The sequence below is a fragment of the Talpa occidentalis genome, unplaced genomic scaffold (genome assembly GCF_014898055.3).
Source record: "Talpa occidentalis isolate TD23 unplaced genomic scaffold, MPIMG_talOcc4v2.1, whole genome shotgun sequence".
Classification (NCBI taxonomy): domain Eukaryota; kingdom Metazoa; phylum Chordata; class Mammalia; order Eulipotyphla; family Talpidae; genus Talpa; species Talpa occidentalis.
The window spans coordinates 53178213-53199361 of NW_026555331.1; the positions used below are offsets into that span (position 1 = coordinate 53178213).

The following is a 21149-nucleotide window of genomic DNA, read 5'->3' on the forward strand; positions in this document are numbered from 1 at the left end:
CTTTGTTCAAATATTGTTAAGGATTGCAAGATGGCAATACAGAAAATTAAACCAGGTGCTGACCCTCTCTCACTGTACCTGCCTAGGTGGCTTGCTGGGGAAGCCAACTTGGTACTCTGTGCCTCGTCCGCTCTGACAGCAATGAGGAAAACCCATGTTGAAATCATTCATCCGAGAATGTTCTATAACACTGAGTTTGGGTCAATTTTTCCAGTACACCTAATATGTTATCATGTAAATTGAGATCAGGACTTAATTTTACTTTCAAGGAATAGGTGCGCCACAAAATGTGGGTTAAGTTCATTTCTCTGAAACAGGTAAGGTTTAAAGACCTTTTATTTCAAGAAATATTGCTTCTAGACTTTCATGAAGCCAGAATTGTTCTATAAAAGTATCACAGAATATTACACAAGATTAAAAAAACACAGTATGCTTTCTAATAACTTGAGACCTTTATACAAAGTACATCATTCATGACCATAAATATGTTTCTTCTGTCATTCAGCTGGTGACACACACATCTGATAAAGAGCTAGTTAATTTTAACATATGTACAGAGTCTATGATAAAGACTTAAAAGCTATCAAAGATTCAACTATAGCATATTAAATTTCCTTTTAAAAGGTTTATCTTAAACACTTAAAGAAACCATAATTTACCTATGCATTTGAATCCTCTAAACATAGAAGAAAATCACTGTTAAGCTAGGAAAAAAACTCCTTGCGATGTTGACTAGGGTATGATAACTCTAAATGAGGTAATCCTTTTGCGGGTACTTAAAAATCTAATACACAAGAATATTGTCAAGAACATAGACTTTTAAAAGCAGTTTTAAATTATGACTTTAAAAAATACCTTTTGCTGCTACTTAAAAATCTAATACACAACAAGAATATTGTCAAGAACATAGACTTTTAAAAGCAGTTTTAATTTATGCCTTTAAAAAATTAGAACTTGGTGAAGGCCTTAAAAATAATACAATGCATATGGGGTGTTTAAATTATGAAACATTCAAGAGTTTATTTCTTGAAAAATCCTTATATAACTTCAAAACTGAACATATTTTCTCAACACTTAAGCTTATTAGCCAGGTCAAGAAAGCAAAACAAGGATTAAAAATCTTCAGTCCTTTCAGCCTGTTAAGAAAATAGCAAAAATTCAGCACTCTGAAGCATAAGATGATCACTTTGAGGCCAGGCACAGAGAGAGCAGGCAATCTTTGTTTTTATTTTATTTATTTATTTATTTATATTGCCAACATCAGTGGCCATGCCTTTCTGCTAATCAATTTTAGCAAGTCAAGGTAAAACGCATGCAATATTTCCTGGCAAAAGCGTATGTATGTTAACAACAAGTGACCCATACTGTGTGTCATCTTGGGGTTTGTGACAAGGCTGTAAAGCACATAAGACTAATCAGATAGATGTGGCATTCTGATCTCAAAGTGCAAACTCATTGAACTAGAAATGATGGCACTGAAGAATTCCGGTGACTAAAAAGGAATCAAAACCACCTTATGCAGGCCAGGGAAAGTGCGTTGAAAGATGCACCGAAGATGTGGAGTCTTAGAATCTCAGAAAGGCACAATTTTAGCCATCTTCGTTGGATAACATTGTTTTGCAGTGTCCCTACAACTTTCAAAAGATAATACTGTTATAGTATCCCCAAACAAACAGACAGACAAATAACACAAATCACCCTTTCTTGACAGAGTCCTGGGGCAGACGGCTTGCACGTGCACTGGTTCACTGTACATGTAGCCCTCGGGTAGCTTGGAATGTGAGTTGTATGATTACCTTTATGAGTTTACTAATAAAAAGTTTCAAAAATACTGTGTCATGGTAGGGTAATGATTTCATCTAATCAGAGGAAAGTGGAAAGGAGGCACTGCCTTCTAGATGCTGCAAGTTACCCCTTTTGTGGTTTGTTTCCACCTTGCTCAGTGTCCTCTCCATGCTGCTGGAGTGAATAGGCTGCTTCATGGTGGACATGCTGATCATAGTATCAACATCAGAATGCACAGGAAGATACAGCTGATCTTGGAAAACATCTTTTCCTGGACCACCATCCTGGGGAAGTTCTTTCTGCAGCCTATCAGGCCACAGCCTGAGGCTGGCCTGGAGCGCCAGCTCATTCATGCCATTGCCACTGAAATCGGTTTCAAAGTGATTTCTGTCTTCATGATCCATCCACTTTTCAGTTTTATGATTTCTCCAGTGTTCAGAATTCAAATGACTAACTTCTGGAATGTCGTTATTCCATTCAAGTTTACTCTCTAGACTGAATGTTGGTCGGTTCAAATGCAGGGTTCGCAGGTCAGCTGGCAAGGTCAAGTGAGGCGCTTCCCCAACCCTTTGCCGCGGGTCTTCATCCGACTCAGCGGAAGCCATCTCTACTGGTGCAGAGAGCTCAGCAGATCCAGCCAGGAACCCATCCCTCTGAACAGTTTTGGGCTTATTTGTTTGATTTTGCTCCTGGTGACTGTTCAGCAGTGCAAATACTCTATCTACATCCTTCAAGTAATTAGTCCAGTCACCCAGACTAAGTCTATAGTTTTGTCTGTCCACATAGATGCTTTCATTTACACTGTATAAATCCTCCAGGCCTTGCCAGTTGATGTCTGCAGTAAGACTGGGCAGTTTAACCTTCCCATCCATCCCATAACTGTCCTCTGTGAAAAGAGAGATGAAGGTGGAAAATCAGTTGCAGAAAACATTTCACCTCCTCTGACAGGCAACTGACATTGCTTTTAAGAGAGTGAGTCAATTTTAAAAATAGCAATAAAGGGCATTTCCCTCACTAATTTGTTATCAAGAGTTGGCCTTTAGTTTCAAAAAAAAAAAAAAAAAAAAAAAAAAAACCCAAACAAACCCAAAAACCTGATTAACAAAAAATTGGAAAGAGGATCAAATAAATGAAAACTCTCTGTGGGCACAGTTGGTGCTGGCAATGCGCTGTACTATCAGTCAGGGGACTTGGTTTTTCCTCCTGGCTCTACCCTTGTCATCTCTGCAATCATGTGAGTGGGTCTCTGTGCATTTTGGTCCCCATCTGTCAAATGTGGGACTTGTTGTGTAATAAAAGCTTTACTACTTAGAGGGTTGTTGTCTGAATGATAGATTTAAACTTATCTTAATATAATAGGCAATGTTTAGTAAGGTATTTTTATTTTATACTTCCTGTCATTAGTATAAAACCAAATTTGAAGGCAATTAAACTCTTCAAATCAAATGCTTGAATATTTTTCTTTGATTTTCATTTGCCCTAAAAGTCCATGTCCTAGATAAATTAAACTTTGAGTGGTTTTCACAGCATGTAAAAATGGTACCAGTGCTTTCTCTATCAGCTCTTCCTACCTCACCAAAATGATTATAGTCCTGCAGAAAACAGTATCTTTTGTCTAGTGGAGCCCAGGAACCATTTAGAAAGAAATAGCCTAGGTTAATGCGATTAACTGCCCACAGCGCAATACAACTTAGCAGAAAGAACAAATAAAACTACAAAAAATTGACACCCTCAGTATAACTGGAAGACAGAAAAATCTATGATCTTTAAATCATCTGTAAGTGAAAAAAAGGTTAGTATTGAACCCCAGCAGAGCTGGATACCATGCTTAGGACACAGTCCAGTATGGAAAAGAGAAGGAAGAGAAAATGGAGCCAAGAATTGACTGGAAACAATCACCAGAGTGTCCACCGATGTATAAGGTACTATAATTGCAATCTGACAAAGAAGAAGAGACTTAGAAGTATGCATGAGGGCCTCCCTGGTGGCACAAGAGGTTAAGCATAGCACTATGAAGCAATCTGCAACCAATAAATAAATCTTTAAAAAAGTTCGATGCCCGGCCGGCCAGAGAGTCACCCACATGGTGCAGCAGACCTCTCCTGTCTTGCCCACTGCTCCTCTCAGCAGTGTATTTCAGTCCATCTGCCTGTTCTGTTCCCCATTCTGTCTCTGGTGAATCCTCTTACCCCCCGCATCTCTGGCCTGTACCCCACCTCTTGTATGTATAAATAAATACATCTTTAAAAAAAAAGAAGTGTGCATGAAATGAGTCTTTGAAAGACATTGCTTTGGTGAGAAAAAGATACACAAAGGAAAGGGAAAACATCCTTTGTAATTTGGGTGATAAAGGAAAAAGGAAGCCTAAGGGAGGAAATTTCAGGTCCTGTAAGAAAAAGAAACAAAAAATTGGACACACAAACCACTGCCACCCCTAAGTAATAAAAAATAAATAAATAAAAAGGATTCTTGGTGACATGGACATAAAAGGGTCTACTTAAACTAGGAATCTTGTAAATGCTTCAGATTCTGGAAATTAATAAAAGCAACCTAAATGTATTCAAAATTATTATAAAAGAAAATAAATTATAATGAAAATGTATATTATGAAAATGCCTCTAACTGAAAAAAAAATCCAAATGAATTAAAAATTCTCAATCAATGAATTAATAGTCAATCAATAATAATAATCCAAAAGGTTAAATTTCCTCAATCAAGCATGTGAGGTATGTGAAAACCATTTTAAATCAAAAATTAAGATGAACCAAGGAGAGTTTATATTTATAGATGGGATTTAAATTATGGAGGCTGACACGGGGAGATAATCCTGAAGAATCCAGGTGGAGCCAATATAATCAGAAGGGTCTTTTTTAGGGAAAAGGAAGCAGGAGAGTCAGAGAGAATGTCATCCCTGGAAGCACAGGAGGGAGAAGAGGAGTGGGAGAAGGAGGTGGGGAGAGATAAGAGTTGAAGATGTTACATTTCTCCATAGCTTTATATTTTTTAAAAAGATTTATTTATTGATGCATACAAGAACTAGGGTACAGGCCAGAGGTTTGGGGGATGAGAAGATCCACAGGAGACAGAGTGGGGAACAGAACAGGCAGATTGACTGAAATACACTGCTGAGGGGAGCAGCAAGTCAGGAGAGGTCTGCTGTGCCGAATGGGTCACCTCCTTGGCCAAGGATTGAACTTGTGCTGCAGTAGCTGTGGATAGCTTCACAGTGCTGTGTCTTAACTCCTTAAGCGATCAGGGAGGCCCCTCTCCATAGCTTTAAAATGGAGTTTGATCCCCAGCCAGGGAGCTACCCACATGGTGCAGCAGACCTCTCCTGTCTTGCCCGCTGCTCCCCTCAGCAGTGTATTTCAGTCAGTCTGCCTGTTCTGCTCCCCACTCTGTCTCTGGTGAATCCTCTCACCGCCCCCCCCCCCACCTCTGGCCAGTACCCCAGCACTTGTGTGCATAAATAAATAAATCTTTAAAAAATAAAATAAAATAAAATAAAATAAAATAAAATAAAATAAAATGGAGGCAGTCCATGAAAGAGGAGTTCAGGCAGCCTTGAAAGCTGGGAAAGGCAAGGCAATGGATTGATTCTCCCCTAATGTCTCCAGAAGGAACTCAGAACTTTTGACACCTCAATTTTAGACCAGTAAGACCCATTATGTTTTTTTAGGGCAGTGTGGTAATGTTATAGCAGCAATAGGAAATGAATACAAGATAATGCAAGTATAAACAAAAAGAAAATTACTAACTGATGTCATTTATTAATGTGATACAAAAATCCTTAATGAAATATTAGTAAAGAGAGCTCAATATTAAAGAAAATAATGTGATGATCTAATAAAATTTATTCCAGGAATTAAAGGTTAGTTCATTTTAGCACATAAATTAATATATTGGTCGCACTAAAGATGAAAATTAGCTGAGCCATTTCATAGATGCTGAATAAGGATTTTGACAAATTCAACACTCTTCAGTGATAAAAACAATAAAACAATAAAAATCAATGTTTCCTTAACATGAAATGTATAACTTAGTCCTAGAGTCTGCCTGTCCCCTAAGGGTGAAATCTTAAAAGCATTTTCACTAAGATCAGGAATAATGTATTATTGTACCGGAAGTATTAGAGGCTTCAGTTAGAGGAGAGAAATCAATTAGAGACAAACAGTTTGGAAAAGAAGTGATGCTACCTCAATGCACAAATGTATTACAGTATGCCTGGGAAAGCTAAGGGAATCAAAGACAAAATTAATTCATAGAATAAAAAAGTTAAGATATAAAGTTACTACACAGAAACCAACAGCTCTCAAATACATAAATAATAGTCTGGTAGTAGTTTTAATGATGGAGAAAAACCTTATTTACAGTAGTAACACAGAAGATAAACTACTTGTGAATAAACTGTACAAGAAATAGGCAACACTAATAAAAAATAAAAAGCTCTTCAAAGACTCAGAAGTTTAATTGACCAAATGCAAAAACATCCTTTGTTTTTGGAAGATGCAGAATTATAAAGATGTCAATTTCTTCCTGACAATTCTTTAAAAAAAGAGATAGAAAAATAGAAGATATTACCAGATAAGCTACAAAAAACGGCCTTTAACTTTTCAAAAACATGTTCAACCGTATTCATAACAAAAGCAAATCAAACGAAAGCCAGGCTGAGATACCCTTTCTTTCTCATTCAATTGGAAAAAATTTAAAAGCTTGACAACTGTCAAAAACACTCCTTGATGGTGGGAATACAAAATGGGATTCCCAAGTAGGGAATTTGGCAATATTTTAAACATCCAAATATATGTTTACCTGTTGACTCAGTAATCCCACCACTAGGTATTCTCTGAAGACAATCTCAGCAAAATAAAATATATATGCACAAGGCTATTTATTGCAGCCCCATTTATATTGCAAAAATGAGAATAAATGAAATGCCCATATTTAAAAGAACAGATGATTAAATGATGGTGCATCCACAGTGTTATGAAGTGGTGAAAAAATAAGGGAAAAGCTCTATGAACCAGAAAAGATAAGAGTTTAAAGTGAAAATAATATCTTTAAATGAAAAAGAAACCAAGGATAATAGAGTATATATAACATACTACCTTTTTTTAAAAGAAAAAATCAAGATAAATGAAATCTATGTCATTGGTTTGTTATTGCAAGAAGAAACACAGGAAGGTAAAGCCAAAACTAACGAGGTCGGCTCTCCACAGAACATGACTGGAAGAGATTGTGGGAAGGAGAAATATTTCTCTGTATGGGTTTTCTATAGTTTGGACTTTTGGAACTATGCTAATGCATCACATGCTGAAACATCAAATCAAATTAATAATGATGAGTGAGAAAAAACCTAAAATGGAATGCAAATAGAAATAAACAAAACTTACTGTTTCAAATTAATAACACAACCACAGTAAAGAGGACACAGAACTAGCCTAAGTAAATTTGAACACAGTACTATTTTCTCTTGTTCTAAAAACAGAAAGAACTGAAAAATACATTTGTTCTAGTAGTAGCATGATTTAACATAAAACAAATAAGTTCATCCATTGAGGGCATGAAACTACATTTTTCACTGTTTCAGAAGGAAGTTATAATATAGAAATTAGGAACAGTAGCATGAATCTCATGGGATTGAATTAGAGGTATCAGTGTAAACATAAGTTTCTAAGTATATCTAGATAGCTAGATCCACACATAACTCTAGGAATAGAGTAAGAATAGGAATAGACATCTCTACATAGATATATATTTTAGCTCTATCCATCGAAAGGATCTAGATACAAAGAGGCCTCCATAGCAACTTTACACACCTCAAACCCAGGTATTGGTGTTCAAGTGACAGTCTCCACTTAAAAAGGAATGGGAGCTCCTTGGAGAAATGGAAGATTTCAAATATGGGACTATAAAAATGCAAATGAACCTGGAACATATTGCCAAAAGCAGTGAAGTGCTCAAAAGATGGTGGGAACTTGCCAAAAGGACACAGAAACCACCTGAAGGGACACCATTGGCAAAATCTGGAACAAACTGATCATCAGAATCAATCGTACCAGCAAAAGTATATCCACAGAATAAAATGAGGCTCTATGAGTTCATATTGATATAAATACATAGGAGAGAAGGGGTATTTCTTCACTATGGTAGAAAAATCACTTAAGATATATAGCAGGAATGACAGAGTTGAAAAAAATCACTATGTTGTAGCTATCAGCAGCAGCAGCATAATTCAGGCAAAAATTACAAATTCTTTTGATTACTTGACTAAGGTGGTGTTTGCTAAGTTAATCTTCCTATAAAATTGATGACAATAGTACTGACCTCATAAGGTTATTGTGAGTATTGAGTTAATATATGCAAAGCACTTAAGAGATGCTGGCACATAGGAAGATTTATCTTCCTGTAGCAAACAGTTGTCAAATTGGAAAGTGGGAACTAGAACATGACCTCACTCTGACCCAAAAAAACTCATAACTATTTATTTCCTCTTGTCTGACCAACGCGAATCCTCTTATTTTATTTTTCCAAGTTTAACATTTCTTGAACATCTCCCTATTGCTTTAAGGATAAAGACCAAATCCTCTGATATCATAAAATGAGGACAACCAAATCGGGTACCCTAATGGTCCTCGTTTATGTCTGTTGTACTGGGATCCTATTCAGTTAGCATTTATACAGAATTTTTTTGAATTTAAGTTTATAGTTTTAAAATATAACTATCTTATAAAACTACTGACATTTCAATATTAGTAAATACATGTATCAAAATTTATATAATTTTGTTTTTAGCACCACTCTTCGCAGTCAAAAACATGTCTGTTTGAAAGACGCGATGCGTTATACAGTCCTCCCACATTCAATACTCTTCATAAAATAGGCTGTTTACACTCTCTTCTTTCACTTTCCAGTGTCGACATTCAACATTCAAATGTTGCCTTTAGCATGACTGCCAATTGCTCAGGAAGTTTCCTTTGCCTCCTTGGACTTGGGTTGGGGACCCTCACACGGCTGTGTAACACCAGGCTTCCCCTGTCAATGCACTTTGCTCTGTGATTATACGTGACTATACTCTCCTTGAAGGCAGCACCTTGCATAGAGGTGGTCATGCAAAGTATTTTCTTTTTTTCATTTGTTGACCAGGAAAAGAGGATTTTTTCTTATATACACATATATGTATGTGTAAATATGAATGTATACATATATATGCACACACAGGTTTTTGTACATATATACATACATTTTTTTAGCTATATCCAAAAGGTGGGTTTATTACAAAAAGGGAGAGAAGACTAAAGGACACTTGCACAGATACAAATGGGCAGAAAGAGCTGTCCTTGAAAGGGACAGGTTTGCTCCAAGAGAGGCCTACATAGACACAGGCAGCAGTCTGGTGAAGAGAAGCACCTGCACAGTCACAGGGTAGGAGAGCTGCTGGCCCCTCGGTCCCCCCTCCCCCATATATTGAAGTCAATAAAAGGTAAATTTCATGCTTCAGTTGGGGGAAGATGCAACACTTTCCTTCCCTCTTCCTGGCACAAGAAAAAAGGCACCTAGTGTAGAACCACTACTGGAAAAGTAAGATGAATTTATGAATATTTTTTTGGAACTTAGATCACCCTGATCCTGACTAGGGTGGTCGCAGTTGTGTGAAGAAAAGCTCATCCCCACCAGTCTACAAGGCTTGTCTGGCCGTGTTGCCGCTGGGTTTCAGAACCCACCTGCCCTCATGTGGCACTTCCACAGGGTCCTCCCCGCACAACGCACAGTGCTGCTGTCTTTGGCCCACACCCTGGCAATCCTGACCTTTAGTCCCCTCCTGCTTTAGGAGGCCAAAATCATGTCCACCCCTCCTTAACCACAAACCCTGGCCTTGACCCATCCCACACTCAACAGAAAAACTCAACAGCACCAGTCAGGCAGCAGCATAAAGACAAAATGGAGTCCTGAGGTATGACAGAGAAAGGAGAACCAGAGGAATCTTCATTAGAAAATATAGAGTTGGGCCTCCGGTGGCACAAGGGGTAAAGCACAGCACTATGAAGCAATTCTCAGCCTCTGCAGCAAGAGTTTGATACCGGCCAGCCAGGGAGCAACCCACATGGTGCAGCAGACCTCTCCTGACTTGCCTGCTGCTCCCCTCAGCAGTGTATTTTAATCAGTCTGCCTATTCTGTTCCCCACTCAGTCTCTGGTGAATCCTCTCACCCCCCCCCCCCCCCCCGCACCTCTGCCTGTTCCCCAGCTCTTGTATACATAAATAAATAAATCTTTTTTAAAAAAAGAACAATATAGAGTAGGATTGTGGATGGACATGTGGATGGAGTATGTTGTCAAAGGATGAGGTTGAAGATGGTGGTGGAGGTGTTGATGAAGCTCTCTTAGTGTATTTCTTACAAAATATAGTAAGTTCTTTGCCATTATATTGTCACTATTCTCTTTCACATATGGTTTCCTTCATGTAAAAGTTCTGCATCTCTTATTGGGACTTGCTACGTGCCAGATTCTGTTCTCAGTCTCTCACCAGCAAGGCTACAGGACGGCACAGCTCTGACACACAGCCATGTCCTCACATCCACAGGCAACGCGAGGCACAAGCTGTCGTTACAAGGGAGACAGTCAAACCAAGCAAAAGCAGTGTAGACAGAAGCGTGTTTGCTGAAAGGGGAGCCTGGTGTGTTCTGTTGGCCTGCCGGGAGCGGACCAGCAGGGTCATGAAGCAGCCTCCACAGCACTGGACTGCCTCCCGCAGCCGCAGGAGCTCTTCTTGGACATCAGCTGGCAGCAGCATCAGTTTCCATGTGCAATAGGAAAAACCGGAAAAATAAACACCTCCTCCACCTGTGGACCCTACTTTATTTCACAACACTAAAATTATTGCTTTCAACTCAAGCCAAAGATGAGCTCTGATCATAAAGGTCGCAGTCTTAGCTGGGTACTTGCACTGAGCTTGTCCTCACTGGAAATTGACTGGAAATTGACCCAAGTGAGTAAGCAGGGCATTTCAGCTGCCTGTGCCTTGTGCACAGACCACAGCAAAAAACCAGAAGCAAAACAAAGTTGAATAGGGGAATGACTTGCTTTTTCAAGACTTCTGATTAAGTTTAAGGAATAATTTTTGAAAAATCCATAAAACAGAGGCAGTTTAAAAACTCTTAGTCAAAATTTACAAGATAAATTTCCTAAAATATTTAAATTTTCAATTCTTCAGTTTTGATTAACATTTTTTCTCAAAGTCCTCTGTAATCAATTTTATGATTAAAATACATTTAATTTGTTTTCTAAAAAAAATCAAAATCTTAAAGAATCAAGGTGTCTGATATCCTTTAGAAAGTGGCATCACTCGAGAGCTGAATATTGGCAAACACCAAAGCTTTTTCTAGCAATTCTATTCATGATGGCTTGTGCTATACCTGTACCCTTTCAACCTAGCAGGATACAAAAGCAGGTATGTCCACACCAAACACTTTTGGTGACCACTGTGTCCCCTGGTGTGACACATGGCTTCCTGCTTCCATGTGGCTGTTAACAGAAGTTGCAAGGTATGGTGTGGTAATAGCACCTGAAGGAGGTGATTCTAATCCTCTACATCATAAACAGCACTGTAAACCAATGTTTCCTCAATTAAAAAAAGGGGGAATCTGAAAAGGTCAGTCATTTTGAGTTATCATATATCCTTAGATTTGTACTTTGGTAAGGAAATTAGAAGAATAAAAAGCAGCAGATCACACTGTGTCATCCTGCACACACGCTTTCAATAACCGTGCCACCAGGAGGGAAAGTCGAGCAAAAACGGAAAACACCAACGGGGTTTCAAAACAACCCAGAAATGATTGAATTGGCCCCACTAAGTGGTGGTTGACAGGGATCAAGGAAGGGGCAATCCCTGTCTTTTTGTCATTTAACTATGACTGGAATGCAGCTAAGCATCGTTCATTTCAAAATTATCCAGGTAAGACTTGATGGAGAATAACTGACTCAGTTCTGACCAGGCTGTGTCCTAAATGACCTGTTAATATCCTTTTACCTCTTTCATGACAGTAATGAAAGCAGGCCAAATAGAGACTCCCTTAGCTATAAAATGGAGTGCATCATAAAATAACTATAAAGTCAATATTTAGTGTTAGTTCCATTTAAAATGTCACACTTTGGAAATGTCTTAATGTGACTCATGGGAAGCAGGCAAACAGTTCTGGAGGATGGGATATTACCTCGTCAGCCCATAGCCCTGGTGAGACCAGCTTAGGAATGGGTTCTTCTGCTCTGTTTTGCGTGAGCTAGGGGGTGACGAGGGGTCGAGATGGGAGCAGTGAAAGGAAAGGTGAAGACAAGAGACAAAAGAAAAAGAAGAGCTATAAATGGTTATCAAGTATTTGCTAAAGTTCAGCTTCCTTTATTCGTTTGTTTCCATCTCCCCTACCACCTTTCCTTCTGCCATTTAGCTTCTTGTCAGACATGGGAGCAGCCCTTTGAGATGAGGATGTGGAGACCAGAGCTCAGGAGGCAAGAGGAGTAACATGGGGAGGATAGAGTACCCTGGGTGGTGATATTTTTTTGCTTCTCTGAGATAATATCAATATGGGTGGTACTATGTGCATGTTCCTTTGATGGAAGTTTTCTCCCAAGTGGATTCATTAATTAGGATGTTGACACATCCATGGCTCAGATCCCCCACAGTAGAGGTGATAAGATCAGTCCTCTCTAGTCCCACAGGCTTGTTTCTGACAGCTCTACCTGAGGTCTGTGTTTGGAGTAGAAAATTATCAAGGGTTGTCGTAGCCACCAGACATCCAGTTCTCCCAGAGCATGGGGAGGGAAACTGGACTGATGGAGATTGGAGAGGAATAAATGGATGGGCTGAACCTATTTATGGAGCTTTTGTTTGTCAGGCACTATTGTTTCCATGCTGTGTTGAGATCTTTCTGAGAGTCCAAACCCCTAGCACCTTGTCTTCAAGCACTATCACCCTACGGAGCTCCTGAATCATATCATTGCTGCTTCTCACCACCGAGTTAATTAAGGACTATTAACAAAGAAGCTCCTTCCATTTCCCACAACCTCAGTTTAGAATGCTCTTAAAATTCTCACCCCTCTCTTTGTGCCTTTGATGTTATAATCTATAAAAACCTTTAACTAGTTTTCATGGTTTCGCCACCAAATCAATATGTAAGCACCCCAGAGAAAATTCCCCTGACTTCTCCCTAGAGTCTCCCAAATTTCCCTCTGCTCCCCCTCCCCCACATCATTCCATGCTTAAAAACAATCATCCAACAAGCAACAGGCATGGAAGTGAGTAAATGCTCAGAGAGGTGCCTTGTGAGCTGATTTAAACACAGAATGACAGACCTGCAACCAAGACACAATATGGTGAAGAATGCTGTTAGAACACGCATGCACATGGTAAGAAACAGAAATTAGTTGAAATGGCTGGCCATGCAATTATGAGGAAAGAAACTGCCGAGGAGAATAAAAAAGTGTGAATACCTGTGTAGGTCATAGCTTCCTCCATCTTTATTTCCTGATATAGAGAAATACAAGAGTAATTTGTTAGCTTTAGAACACACAAAACCATTCACTATGTAGTTGTCCACGTACAACGTCTAAATCCTAGAAAGAAAGATGTTGTGTTAATTACACACAGAGCTGAAGTCCAGCAGTGTTTTTCTATTAGACAGGTTCAAAATGAGGATTGAAAACTAAAAATAAATGTTTAAGAGCAAACGCAGTAAGAGTACATGAAAAATAGGTGATGATGTGAAAGCAGGAGTCCATTTAAAACGGTACTTTCAGAAGTCCATGTACATCTGAGTAAAAGTGAAGTTTTGGTTATTTTTAGACAAAACACCTGAAAAAATAAACTGACAATCATCTCTCTTATGAAGGGTCTAGAAGGTGGGCAGGACTACTGAAGTGTAGCAGCAATAACTGTTTCCACCTGGTGGGTCCTCTCATCATCACAGACTATCAGGCCTCACTAGGGAGAGTACTTATGTTGTCACCAATAAGAGAGCAATGTTCTTTGGGGGAGAAATATCTGGGTGTAATATTTCTAGTGACTCTTATAGTTGGTTTAGTTTCTAGGACTCAGTGGGATGTCTTTTTTGTGGGGGAGGGGGTAAGATTCAAGGAAAAGATGAACAGATAAGCAGGATATTTGAAAAGATTTGAGCTGAGGGAGGTCAGTGACCAAAAGACCTATTTTCCAAGTCAAGCCTGAACTTGTCTGGCTGGCAGTGAATTCCACGGAGTGTTAACTGAGAAGTGTTGACTGATAGCTGAGAGTTTCTTATGAAACTCTTATAAACTGAAAGGCTTCAGGACCCTACCATGGTGGAAATGACAGGTGGTGATGGTGATCGCTTTGGGAGGCCCCCACCCCGTGTCTAGTTCTGTGACCCAGGAAGCCACCTATTCTATTGCTGGTGATGCTGGCTTTGCAAGGGACCCACAGAGACACAGGCTGTGAAGGACACTGGGAAAACTCAGCTGCACCATAAAATGCTCCTGCAAACTGCTTCCCACTTCCCGTGAGTCCAGCTCTTCACCCTTTTGGTGTTGGCATGCAGTGCCAAAGCTCTTGCCAATGACAGTTCTTTCTTCTTCCATGGACAGCTGGTATTTACATTTCTATAGGAATTATAAGAAAATAAGTATTCTCGCTAGCAAGGAAAGAGTTAGGACAGATCCTGACAAGGAACTGCATCCCCATGAGCCAAAGCAGAAAGTGCAGACTAGGTAGGGAACGTCTGGCTTACTTCATGTAGGCCCTCTTCTTATACTTTTATATCCCAATATAGTGAATTGCTCAAATATCTCTAGTTTCAGATGGGAAATTCTGGCAAAAGAAATCTAATTCACTGTGTCGTGGGCAGGAATCCAACTGGGAGAGCTCCAAACTGTGATAAGCACAAATAAGGCATTGTGTGTTTCTGTCCAAATTGTATTATAAAAAAAAAGGATATCCTGGTTTACCTAGAGTGTATCTTATGGCTGTTGACAGCAATAACAAATAAATCCCCAAAGCTTACATCCCATCTTTCAATGGATGCTTCTATGAGAAATCAAGCATTGCTAAAAGGACAGACCTGGGGACGATATTGGAATGAAACAATTGCCAAGCCCCTAAAATTTTCATGAATGCACCCAGAGTTAAAGTTAGAGAACAAATTATGTTTGGAAAGTTTCCCCTATAAGCATTTCAGACTTTCTATGCATATATATGTTTCAAAGGGAGAAAGCTTGACAACAGGAAGAATTTTCCAGGTAATATAAGAAAAATTTTTTTTTTTCTTCCTTACCAGATTCAAGGCCCTTAGGTCTTGGGTTGCACTGCTTATACCCTTGACAACTTCTGAGCTCCATCAGTTGTACATGTAACTGATTCAAAATGCCCCGTTCTACTGTATGCACTGTATTTGTAAGCTGTAGACGAAAAGCCAGAACAATACATTGAAGCTCATGCTCTGGTTATTCTATATTCAATACCCTTCATAAAAATGAAAACATATTGACTCACCTGATAAGGATCTGTATTCATATCAAAATATTCCAAAAAACCAGTGGCAAATTCGCAGAACAGAAAATTATGTGTCTCATTAACTGTACGTAAACACCAGTAGGTGTTATTATTAGAACTCGTACAAGCACAGAAAGATCCCACTGTTATAAAAACAAAACAAAACATAGAAACAAAAAGAATGAGAAACATGTAAGTAGGCTAGACATTTCAGTATTTCCTCATCTTTAGACATTTTCCATTTCCATTTTCTTCCCTGCAAATATTGTGTATGTAGTTAGATGTTAAAAATAACTATGTTTTCTCCTCTTCTGATACAAATTTGCTCTGAAACTAGGTGAAAGTGGAAAAAAACATAGCCATCTATGATTCTGATTATAGATTGAAGGCTCAAGTGAAATTTCAGGCACATTAGTTTGCCTGCTTGTAACCATGTGAGCCAGTGGTCTGCAGAACAGGATGATTGACTAGAGAGTGCGAAAGAATATATTAGAATGTCTATTAATGGTTATTTTTGACTTTGTTAAGGAAGGAGAAAATATGGTTATTTGATAAAGAGATGGACTTTGTGCCTTGCCTTATTCTTTATATTAGAGGGTCATACATCACTAATGGCACAAGGAAAGACAGATTCCCCAGTGTGGTAAAGTCTGGAGAAGGCTGGAGCCCAGCTCTATGGCTTTCAGGACTATGCCATTTGTGTTCGCCATATACTCTCTCCAATACTTTAACATGAGTTGGGTTGTGACCATGAATATCTTTTGTCATGGTCATTGACAAAATAGAAGTTCATTGGTTAATGTGCACAGAGTGTATCAAAAGAAAGGTCAAATTAAAAAACAAACAAGTAAATAATAAATAAAAAACAAATCTCCCACACTTCTTTTACAAAAAGGCTAAATTCCAAATTTGCTGACTTCTATAATGATAAGTGAATTTCAGAAATGTGTTATTTGGCAAATACTTTTAAAACTACAGGGACAGGTACACTTACAGCACTCATTGTACATTATGTTCTTTGCTGTATTAACCTATTTAATCCTTAAAATGACCTTACAGACAGAAAGTATTGTTATTATTATTCCCATTTTACAGATCAACAAACTGAGGCATAGAGAGTTTAAGTAATTTCCCAGGCAACACAGCTGACAAATGGCAACACGGATGTCAGGCCAGCGGGTTTACCAGCAACCACTCCATGCTACAGTCCTACTCAACATTAACACATTGAATCTGTTCCCTTATGTCAAACAATGTTGATAAATTCTTATTTAAGAAATTGTTTAATAGACTTATTTTTAGAGCAGTTTTAGGTTTACAGCAAAATTTGAGCATGAAATACAGGGAATTCTCATAGATCCCCTGTCTCCACAGGTGTATAGCCGCCTCTCCCCCCACCCCCACTGTTAGAGTTGATGAACCTAACTTGACCCATCATTACCCAAACTCCATAGCTGACACTAGAGTTTACTCTTGGAATTGTACATTCTATAGGTTTTGATTAATGTATAATGACTTCTACCCACCATTACAGAGTCACATAGGGTATTTTCACTGCATTAAAGATCCTTTGTCTTCTACCTATTCATCTCTCTTTCCCCCATAGATGATTTTTGAAAGAAATCATCTTAAAAATCTTAAAAAATAGGTGATTGCATGGTTTCATTATTTTATGATTTTTCATTGAAAGTGCTCTAAATGGGGCCTCCATGGTGGCACAAGGGGTTAAGCACAGCATTGTGAAGCTATCTGCAGCCTCTGCAGCGCTTGATCCCTGGTCAGTTAGGGAGCTACCCACATGGCACAGCAGACCCCTCCTTCTCACCTGCTGCTCCCCTCAGCAGTGTATTGCAGTACATCTGCCTGTTCTGCTCCCAACTGTCTCTGGTGAATCCTCTAACCCCCACACCCCTGGCCTCTACCCCAGTTCTTGTATGCCTAAATAAATAAATAAATCTTTTAAAAAAAAGGAAAATGCTCTAAATGCTAGCTAAAATTTATTTTATTTATATGTGAGAGTTTGCTCACATTTATACACATAAAAACCATAGATCCTAATCTGTGTAGATATGTTCCAAAAAACAATTTAAATGCATTTTGAAATCTCTTGATAAAAGATATAAATACAATATCTTCTGATTGCATTGAAAGAATAATTGACAAATCTCAGCAGGGGTGTGGGGAATTTAAAAGTGTAATTTCACAAAAATGACTACTTAGTTGATTGGCAGTATTAAAAAAATAAAAGTTCTGATTTATTCAACACACCAACAATGAACATCTATTGAGCAGCCACATCTTTCTGAGTCATCTTTCATATAGGAGAAATAACAGCAGGAGATATAGAAGACAAAGATAGAAATAAGAGGCAAAAGAAATGGAGGCAAGAAAGAAAATCAGACTGTAAGTGGGGCAACTTTTTCATTTATTTAGTGATAGAGTAGTAGTGTGAGTGGGAAGTTTGTCAGGGTTTACGTATTGTGTGAAATAACATTATCCTGGAGAACATGGTATTTTCAAACAGAATACCAAAAACATTTCTAAGAGAAAAAGTAAATTTTTGGCCAAATTTTTCTAACTGCTAATACAGAAAATAGTAGGAGTCATCTTTTTGGAATCTTCCTCAATCCTTGTATTATTCTGCTGAATTCCTAGTCTAAGCAAATGTAGTGTGGGTCACATGCTCTAGGCTTGGCAGAAGGAGCGACTCACAGTTCCAGAAGGGGGCTGTCTGCCAATGGTTGTTGTCGTGTGTGAAGCAGGTGAGGCCAGGGAGGCTGCACTCCTCTCCCTTCCGCTGGCGTTTCTTCTCCTTTCTCTCCTTCTTCCTCCTGCGGTTCTCCTTGAAAAGTTGCAGTTTACTGTCTACCTCTTGAGCAGCTTCCCTGTTCCAACAGAAGGGATTTAAAAAAAAAATTAATCCTTTTCATTGAAGTTACATTGTGTCATAATATTACATTTTTTTCAGGTGTGCATCATGATAAACCAACACTTGTATTTTCAATGATCAGAAAATCCTTTCTGGGCCTCCCGGGTGGTGCAGCGGGTTGAGTGCAGCATTATGAAGCTGTCTGCAGCCTCTGCAGTGGGAGTTTGAGTCCCGACCGGCCAGGGAGGTACCCACATGGTGCGGCAGACCTCTTCTGTCTCGCCCGCTGCTCCCCTCAGCAGTGCCTTTGGTCCGTCTGCCTGTTCTGCTCCACTCTCTGACTCTGGTGAATCCTCTCACCCTCCCACACTTCTGGACTGTACCCTAGTTCTTGTATAAATAAATAAATCTTTTTTTTAAAAAAGAAAATCCTTTCTCAATTAAAAATAGGATTATTATGACTCACACACAAATGTTTGGACACATGATAACAGGTACACAACAATAGATGACGTTTATTTTTCAGAGAGGGCCTCAAAGGGTAATCCACAGCAGTAAAGAGGAAGTCATTAAGTGACAACCCTCTTAGAATTTCACTAGCTTTTATAGGATCACTTTTTTCTTTCTTATTTACAAACAAAAACCAATAGAAGTAAATGTCAATGTGAATCCACAGGTCCTGGCAGCCACACCTTTTGGATAAATGGCTAAAACTAAACCACTTCCTTGTGGTTTAGTAACTTTCAGTCAAAGTCAAAGCCAGTTGGATTACCTGACTTGGATCAGGTTACTAAAATTCTTTGAAATTTCCTAAGCAATAGGCTTGGAAAGACTTTTTTTTTTTAAATTTCTAGTTTTTTTCTATAAAGGACTCACATTTTATTGAAGCTCAAATACTAAATTCCCTTTCCATGAAAAGTTTTCTACTATTTTTTAAAAAAATCTATATTTCTTTTCACTTTAAGTAATCATCCAATATGGTTGCATGCCCCTCTGTAGAACACATGGGCCTAATCAGAGAAGTCTATAGAAAGCAGTACATGGAGTAAAATCTAGCTATGTTCCATACATCAACAGATAGCTCATGCAGAATTAGAATAGGACTCTGCATGGCAACCCCTCAAAGGATTCCAGGGTCTCTTGGCAGGTTTTGTCTTGCTCAATATGCCCTAGTTGAATCTACTTTTTCCAAGCAGCACCACTTGGAACACAGCAGTCCCTGCAGCTTTTCTGATGTGGCCAGTGGACAGTCCTGACTCCAAGCAAATGTGGAAAACAGAATTACTTACTTGAATGGGTGAAGATGGCTCTTTAATTTCTCTTGCTTTTTTACACCTTTCTCTTTGTTGTAATAACTGCAGTCAAGAAGATTTAAAAAGTGAGTTGTCAACAGAAATGAATGGAAGCATCCAGAGGGGGAGAGGAAAGGGAAGGGTGAGGACAAAGAGGGAAGGAAGCATAATGGGCTATTGGAGGTGCAAGCACCCTGGTGGCGATACCTGATGGGGGTATCCAAATATCACTGCCATTAAAATTAAATAAAGTGAATCTTCATAATCATGCATTTGATCAAACAGTTCATTTTATAAAAAGAAAGTAAAGCAGAAGACTCAGAAACTAAACATTCTAAAGGAGGACTGTGGCTTGAGGCTCTATCTTAGCCTAATGGCACTATTTTTTTTTTTAAAGAATATATTTTATTTTATTTTATTTATTTATTTTTTTAATAATAAATTTTATTTTTATATTCCCCCATACAATTGCAAATGCCCCATTCTGACTCCAATCCCTCCCCTCCCGGCCCCCACCCCCCAAAAAGTGTCTCTGGTTCATAGTTTTTTGTTGATTTTGATTTTCACTTTCTTATAGTTATTCATTTTCCTGGTCCCTTATTTAAGTTTTCTAGATTCCTGCTATGAGTGAGACCATCCGGTATTTTTCTTTTTCTTTTTGGCTTATTTCGCTGAGCATGATCCCTTCCAGCGCCATCCATGTTGCTGCAAATTGCATGTGTTTATCTTTTTTGAATGCTGAGTAATATTCCATGGTATATATGTACCACATCTTCTTGATCCAGTCATCTATTTTTGGGCATTTGGGCTGTTTCCAAAGCTTAGCTATTGTAAATAGTGCTGCTATAAACATAGGGGTGCAGGTGTTCTTTGGAATTGATGTTTCTGTGTCCTTTGGGTAAATACCTAGGAGTGGAATTGCTGGATCATATGGAAGCTCTATGTTTATTAGGTCCAGAAATCTCCACACAGCTCTCCATAGTGGTTGGACCAGTTTGCACTCCCACCAACAGTGTAAAAGAGTTCCTTTTTCTCCACAACCTCGCCAACATTTGTTGTTGCTAGTTTTTTTAATATGTGCCTAAACTTTTTCACTTTTCTACTTAGGCTCATGATATGTGTAGTTTGACCTAAACAGTTTAGGTCTTCATAATTTACGATAATGCGTTCAATTAATTAAACTGTCTACTGGTTAAAGGAGAAGCAAGTCAAGTGCTTATCACTGTAAAAATGAGTTTGCCAAGGAGACAGTAGGAGATGCTCACCTCTGCTTACTACAGCCACATTCCTCAGGCTTTCTTCTCTTCAGATGTCCTCTCACTTCTCTTAAATTCTTAATTTTATCTTGCAGAGCTTCAATCTGGAAAACACACATTTGAACAATTCATTTGAAGATCAGGATTTTCTTTTCACCTTCTTTTCCTGAGTTTCATAATTATATTCATTCGAGATGATAACTAATTTAGAAACAACCTGGTCACAGGATATGTCTACCTTTTGTATGCCAACCGCTATGTTACAGAGAAACATTAATAGATGTCTCTTTTATAATTGAATAATTATCTCACAAAGACTTTAAAAGGTCATGAATATTCTTTTCTCATTTGATTTTGTTTATGTCAGCACTCTGTCACTGGAGAAAGATAGATAACCAGTTATTCTCCTTTTCATATAATTACAAAAAA

At 38.6% G+C, this 21149-nt stretch overlaps 1 protein-coding gene across 6 annotated transcripts in view; it reads right to left on the reverse strand.

The window, feature by feature from the left end:
- Positions 1–325: 325 nt before the first annotated feature.
- Positions 326–21149, reverse strand: part of SULF1 (sulfatase 1) — a 160869-nt gene continuing 140045 nt past the window's right edge. For 3 of the 6 annotated variants that reach the window (XM_037505609.2, XM_037505591.2, XM_037505601.2), the window contains 8 exons: positions 20730–20824; positions 19462–19527; positions 18016–18188; positions 15304–15446; positions 15086–15209; positions 13272–13305; positions 11999–12064; positions 2603–2671 (listed from right to left, as the gene is read on the reverse strand). In XM_037505609.2, coding sequence (XP_037361506.1) covers positions 2641–2671; positions 11999–12064; positions 13272–13305; positions 15086–15209; positions 15304–15446; positions 18016–18188; positions 19462–19527; positions 20730–20824 — 732 coding nt within the window. In that variant the 3' untranslated portion in view covers positions 2603–2640. Of the gene's footprint in view, positions 2672–10546; positions 10566–11998; positions 12065–13271; positions 13306–15085; positions 15210–15303; positions 15447–18015; positions 18189–19461; positions 19528–20729; positions 20825–21149 lie in introns of those variants that run through there. The other 3 variants (XM_054692198.1, XM_037505616.2, XM_054692200.1) reach the window with 3 other exon arrangements.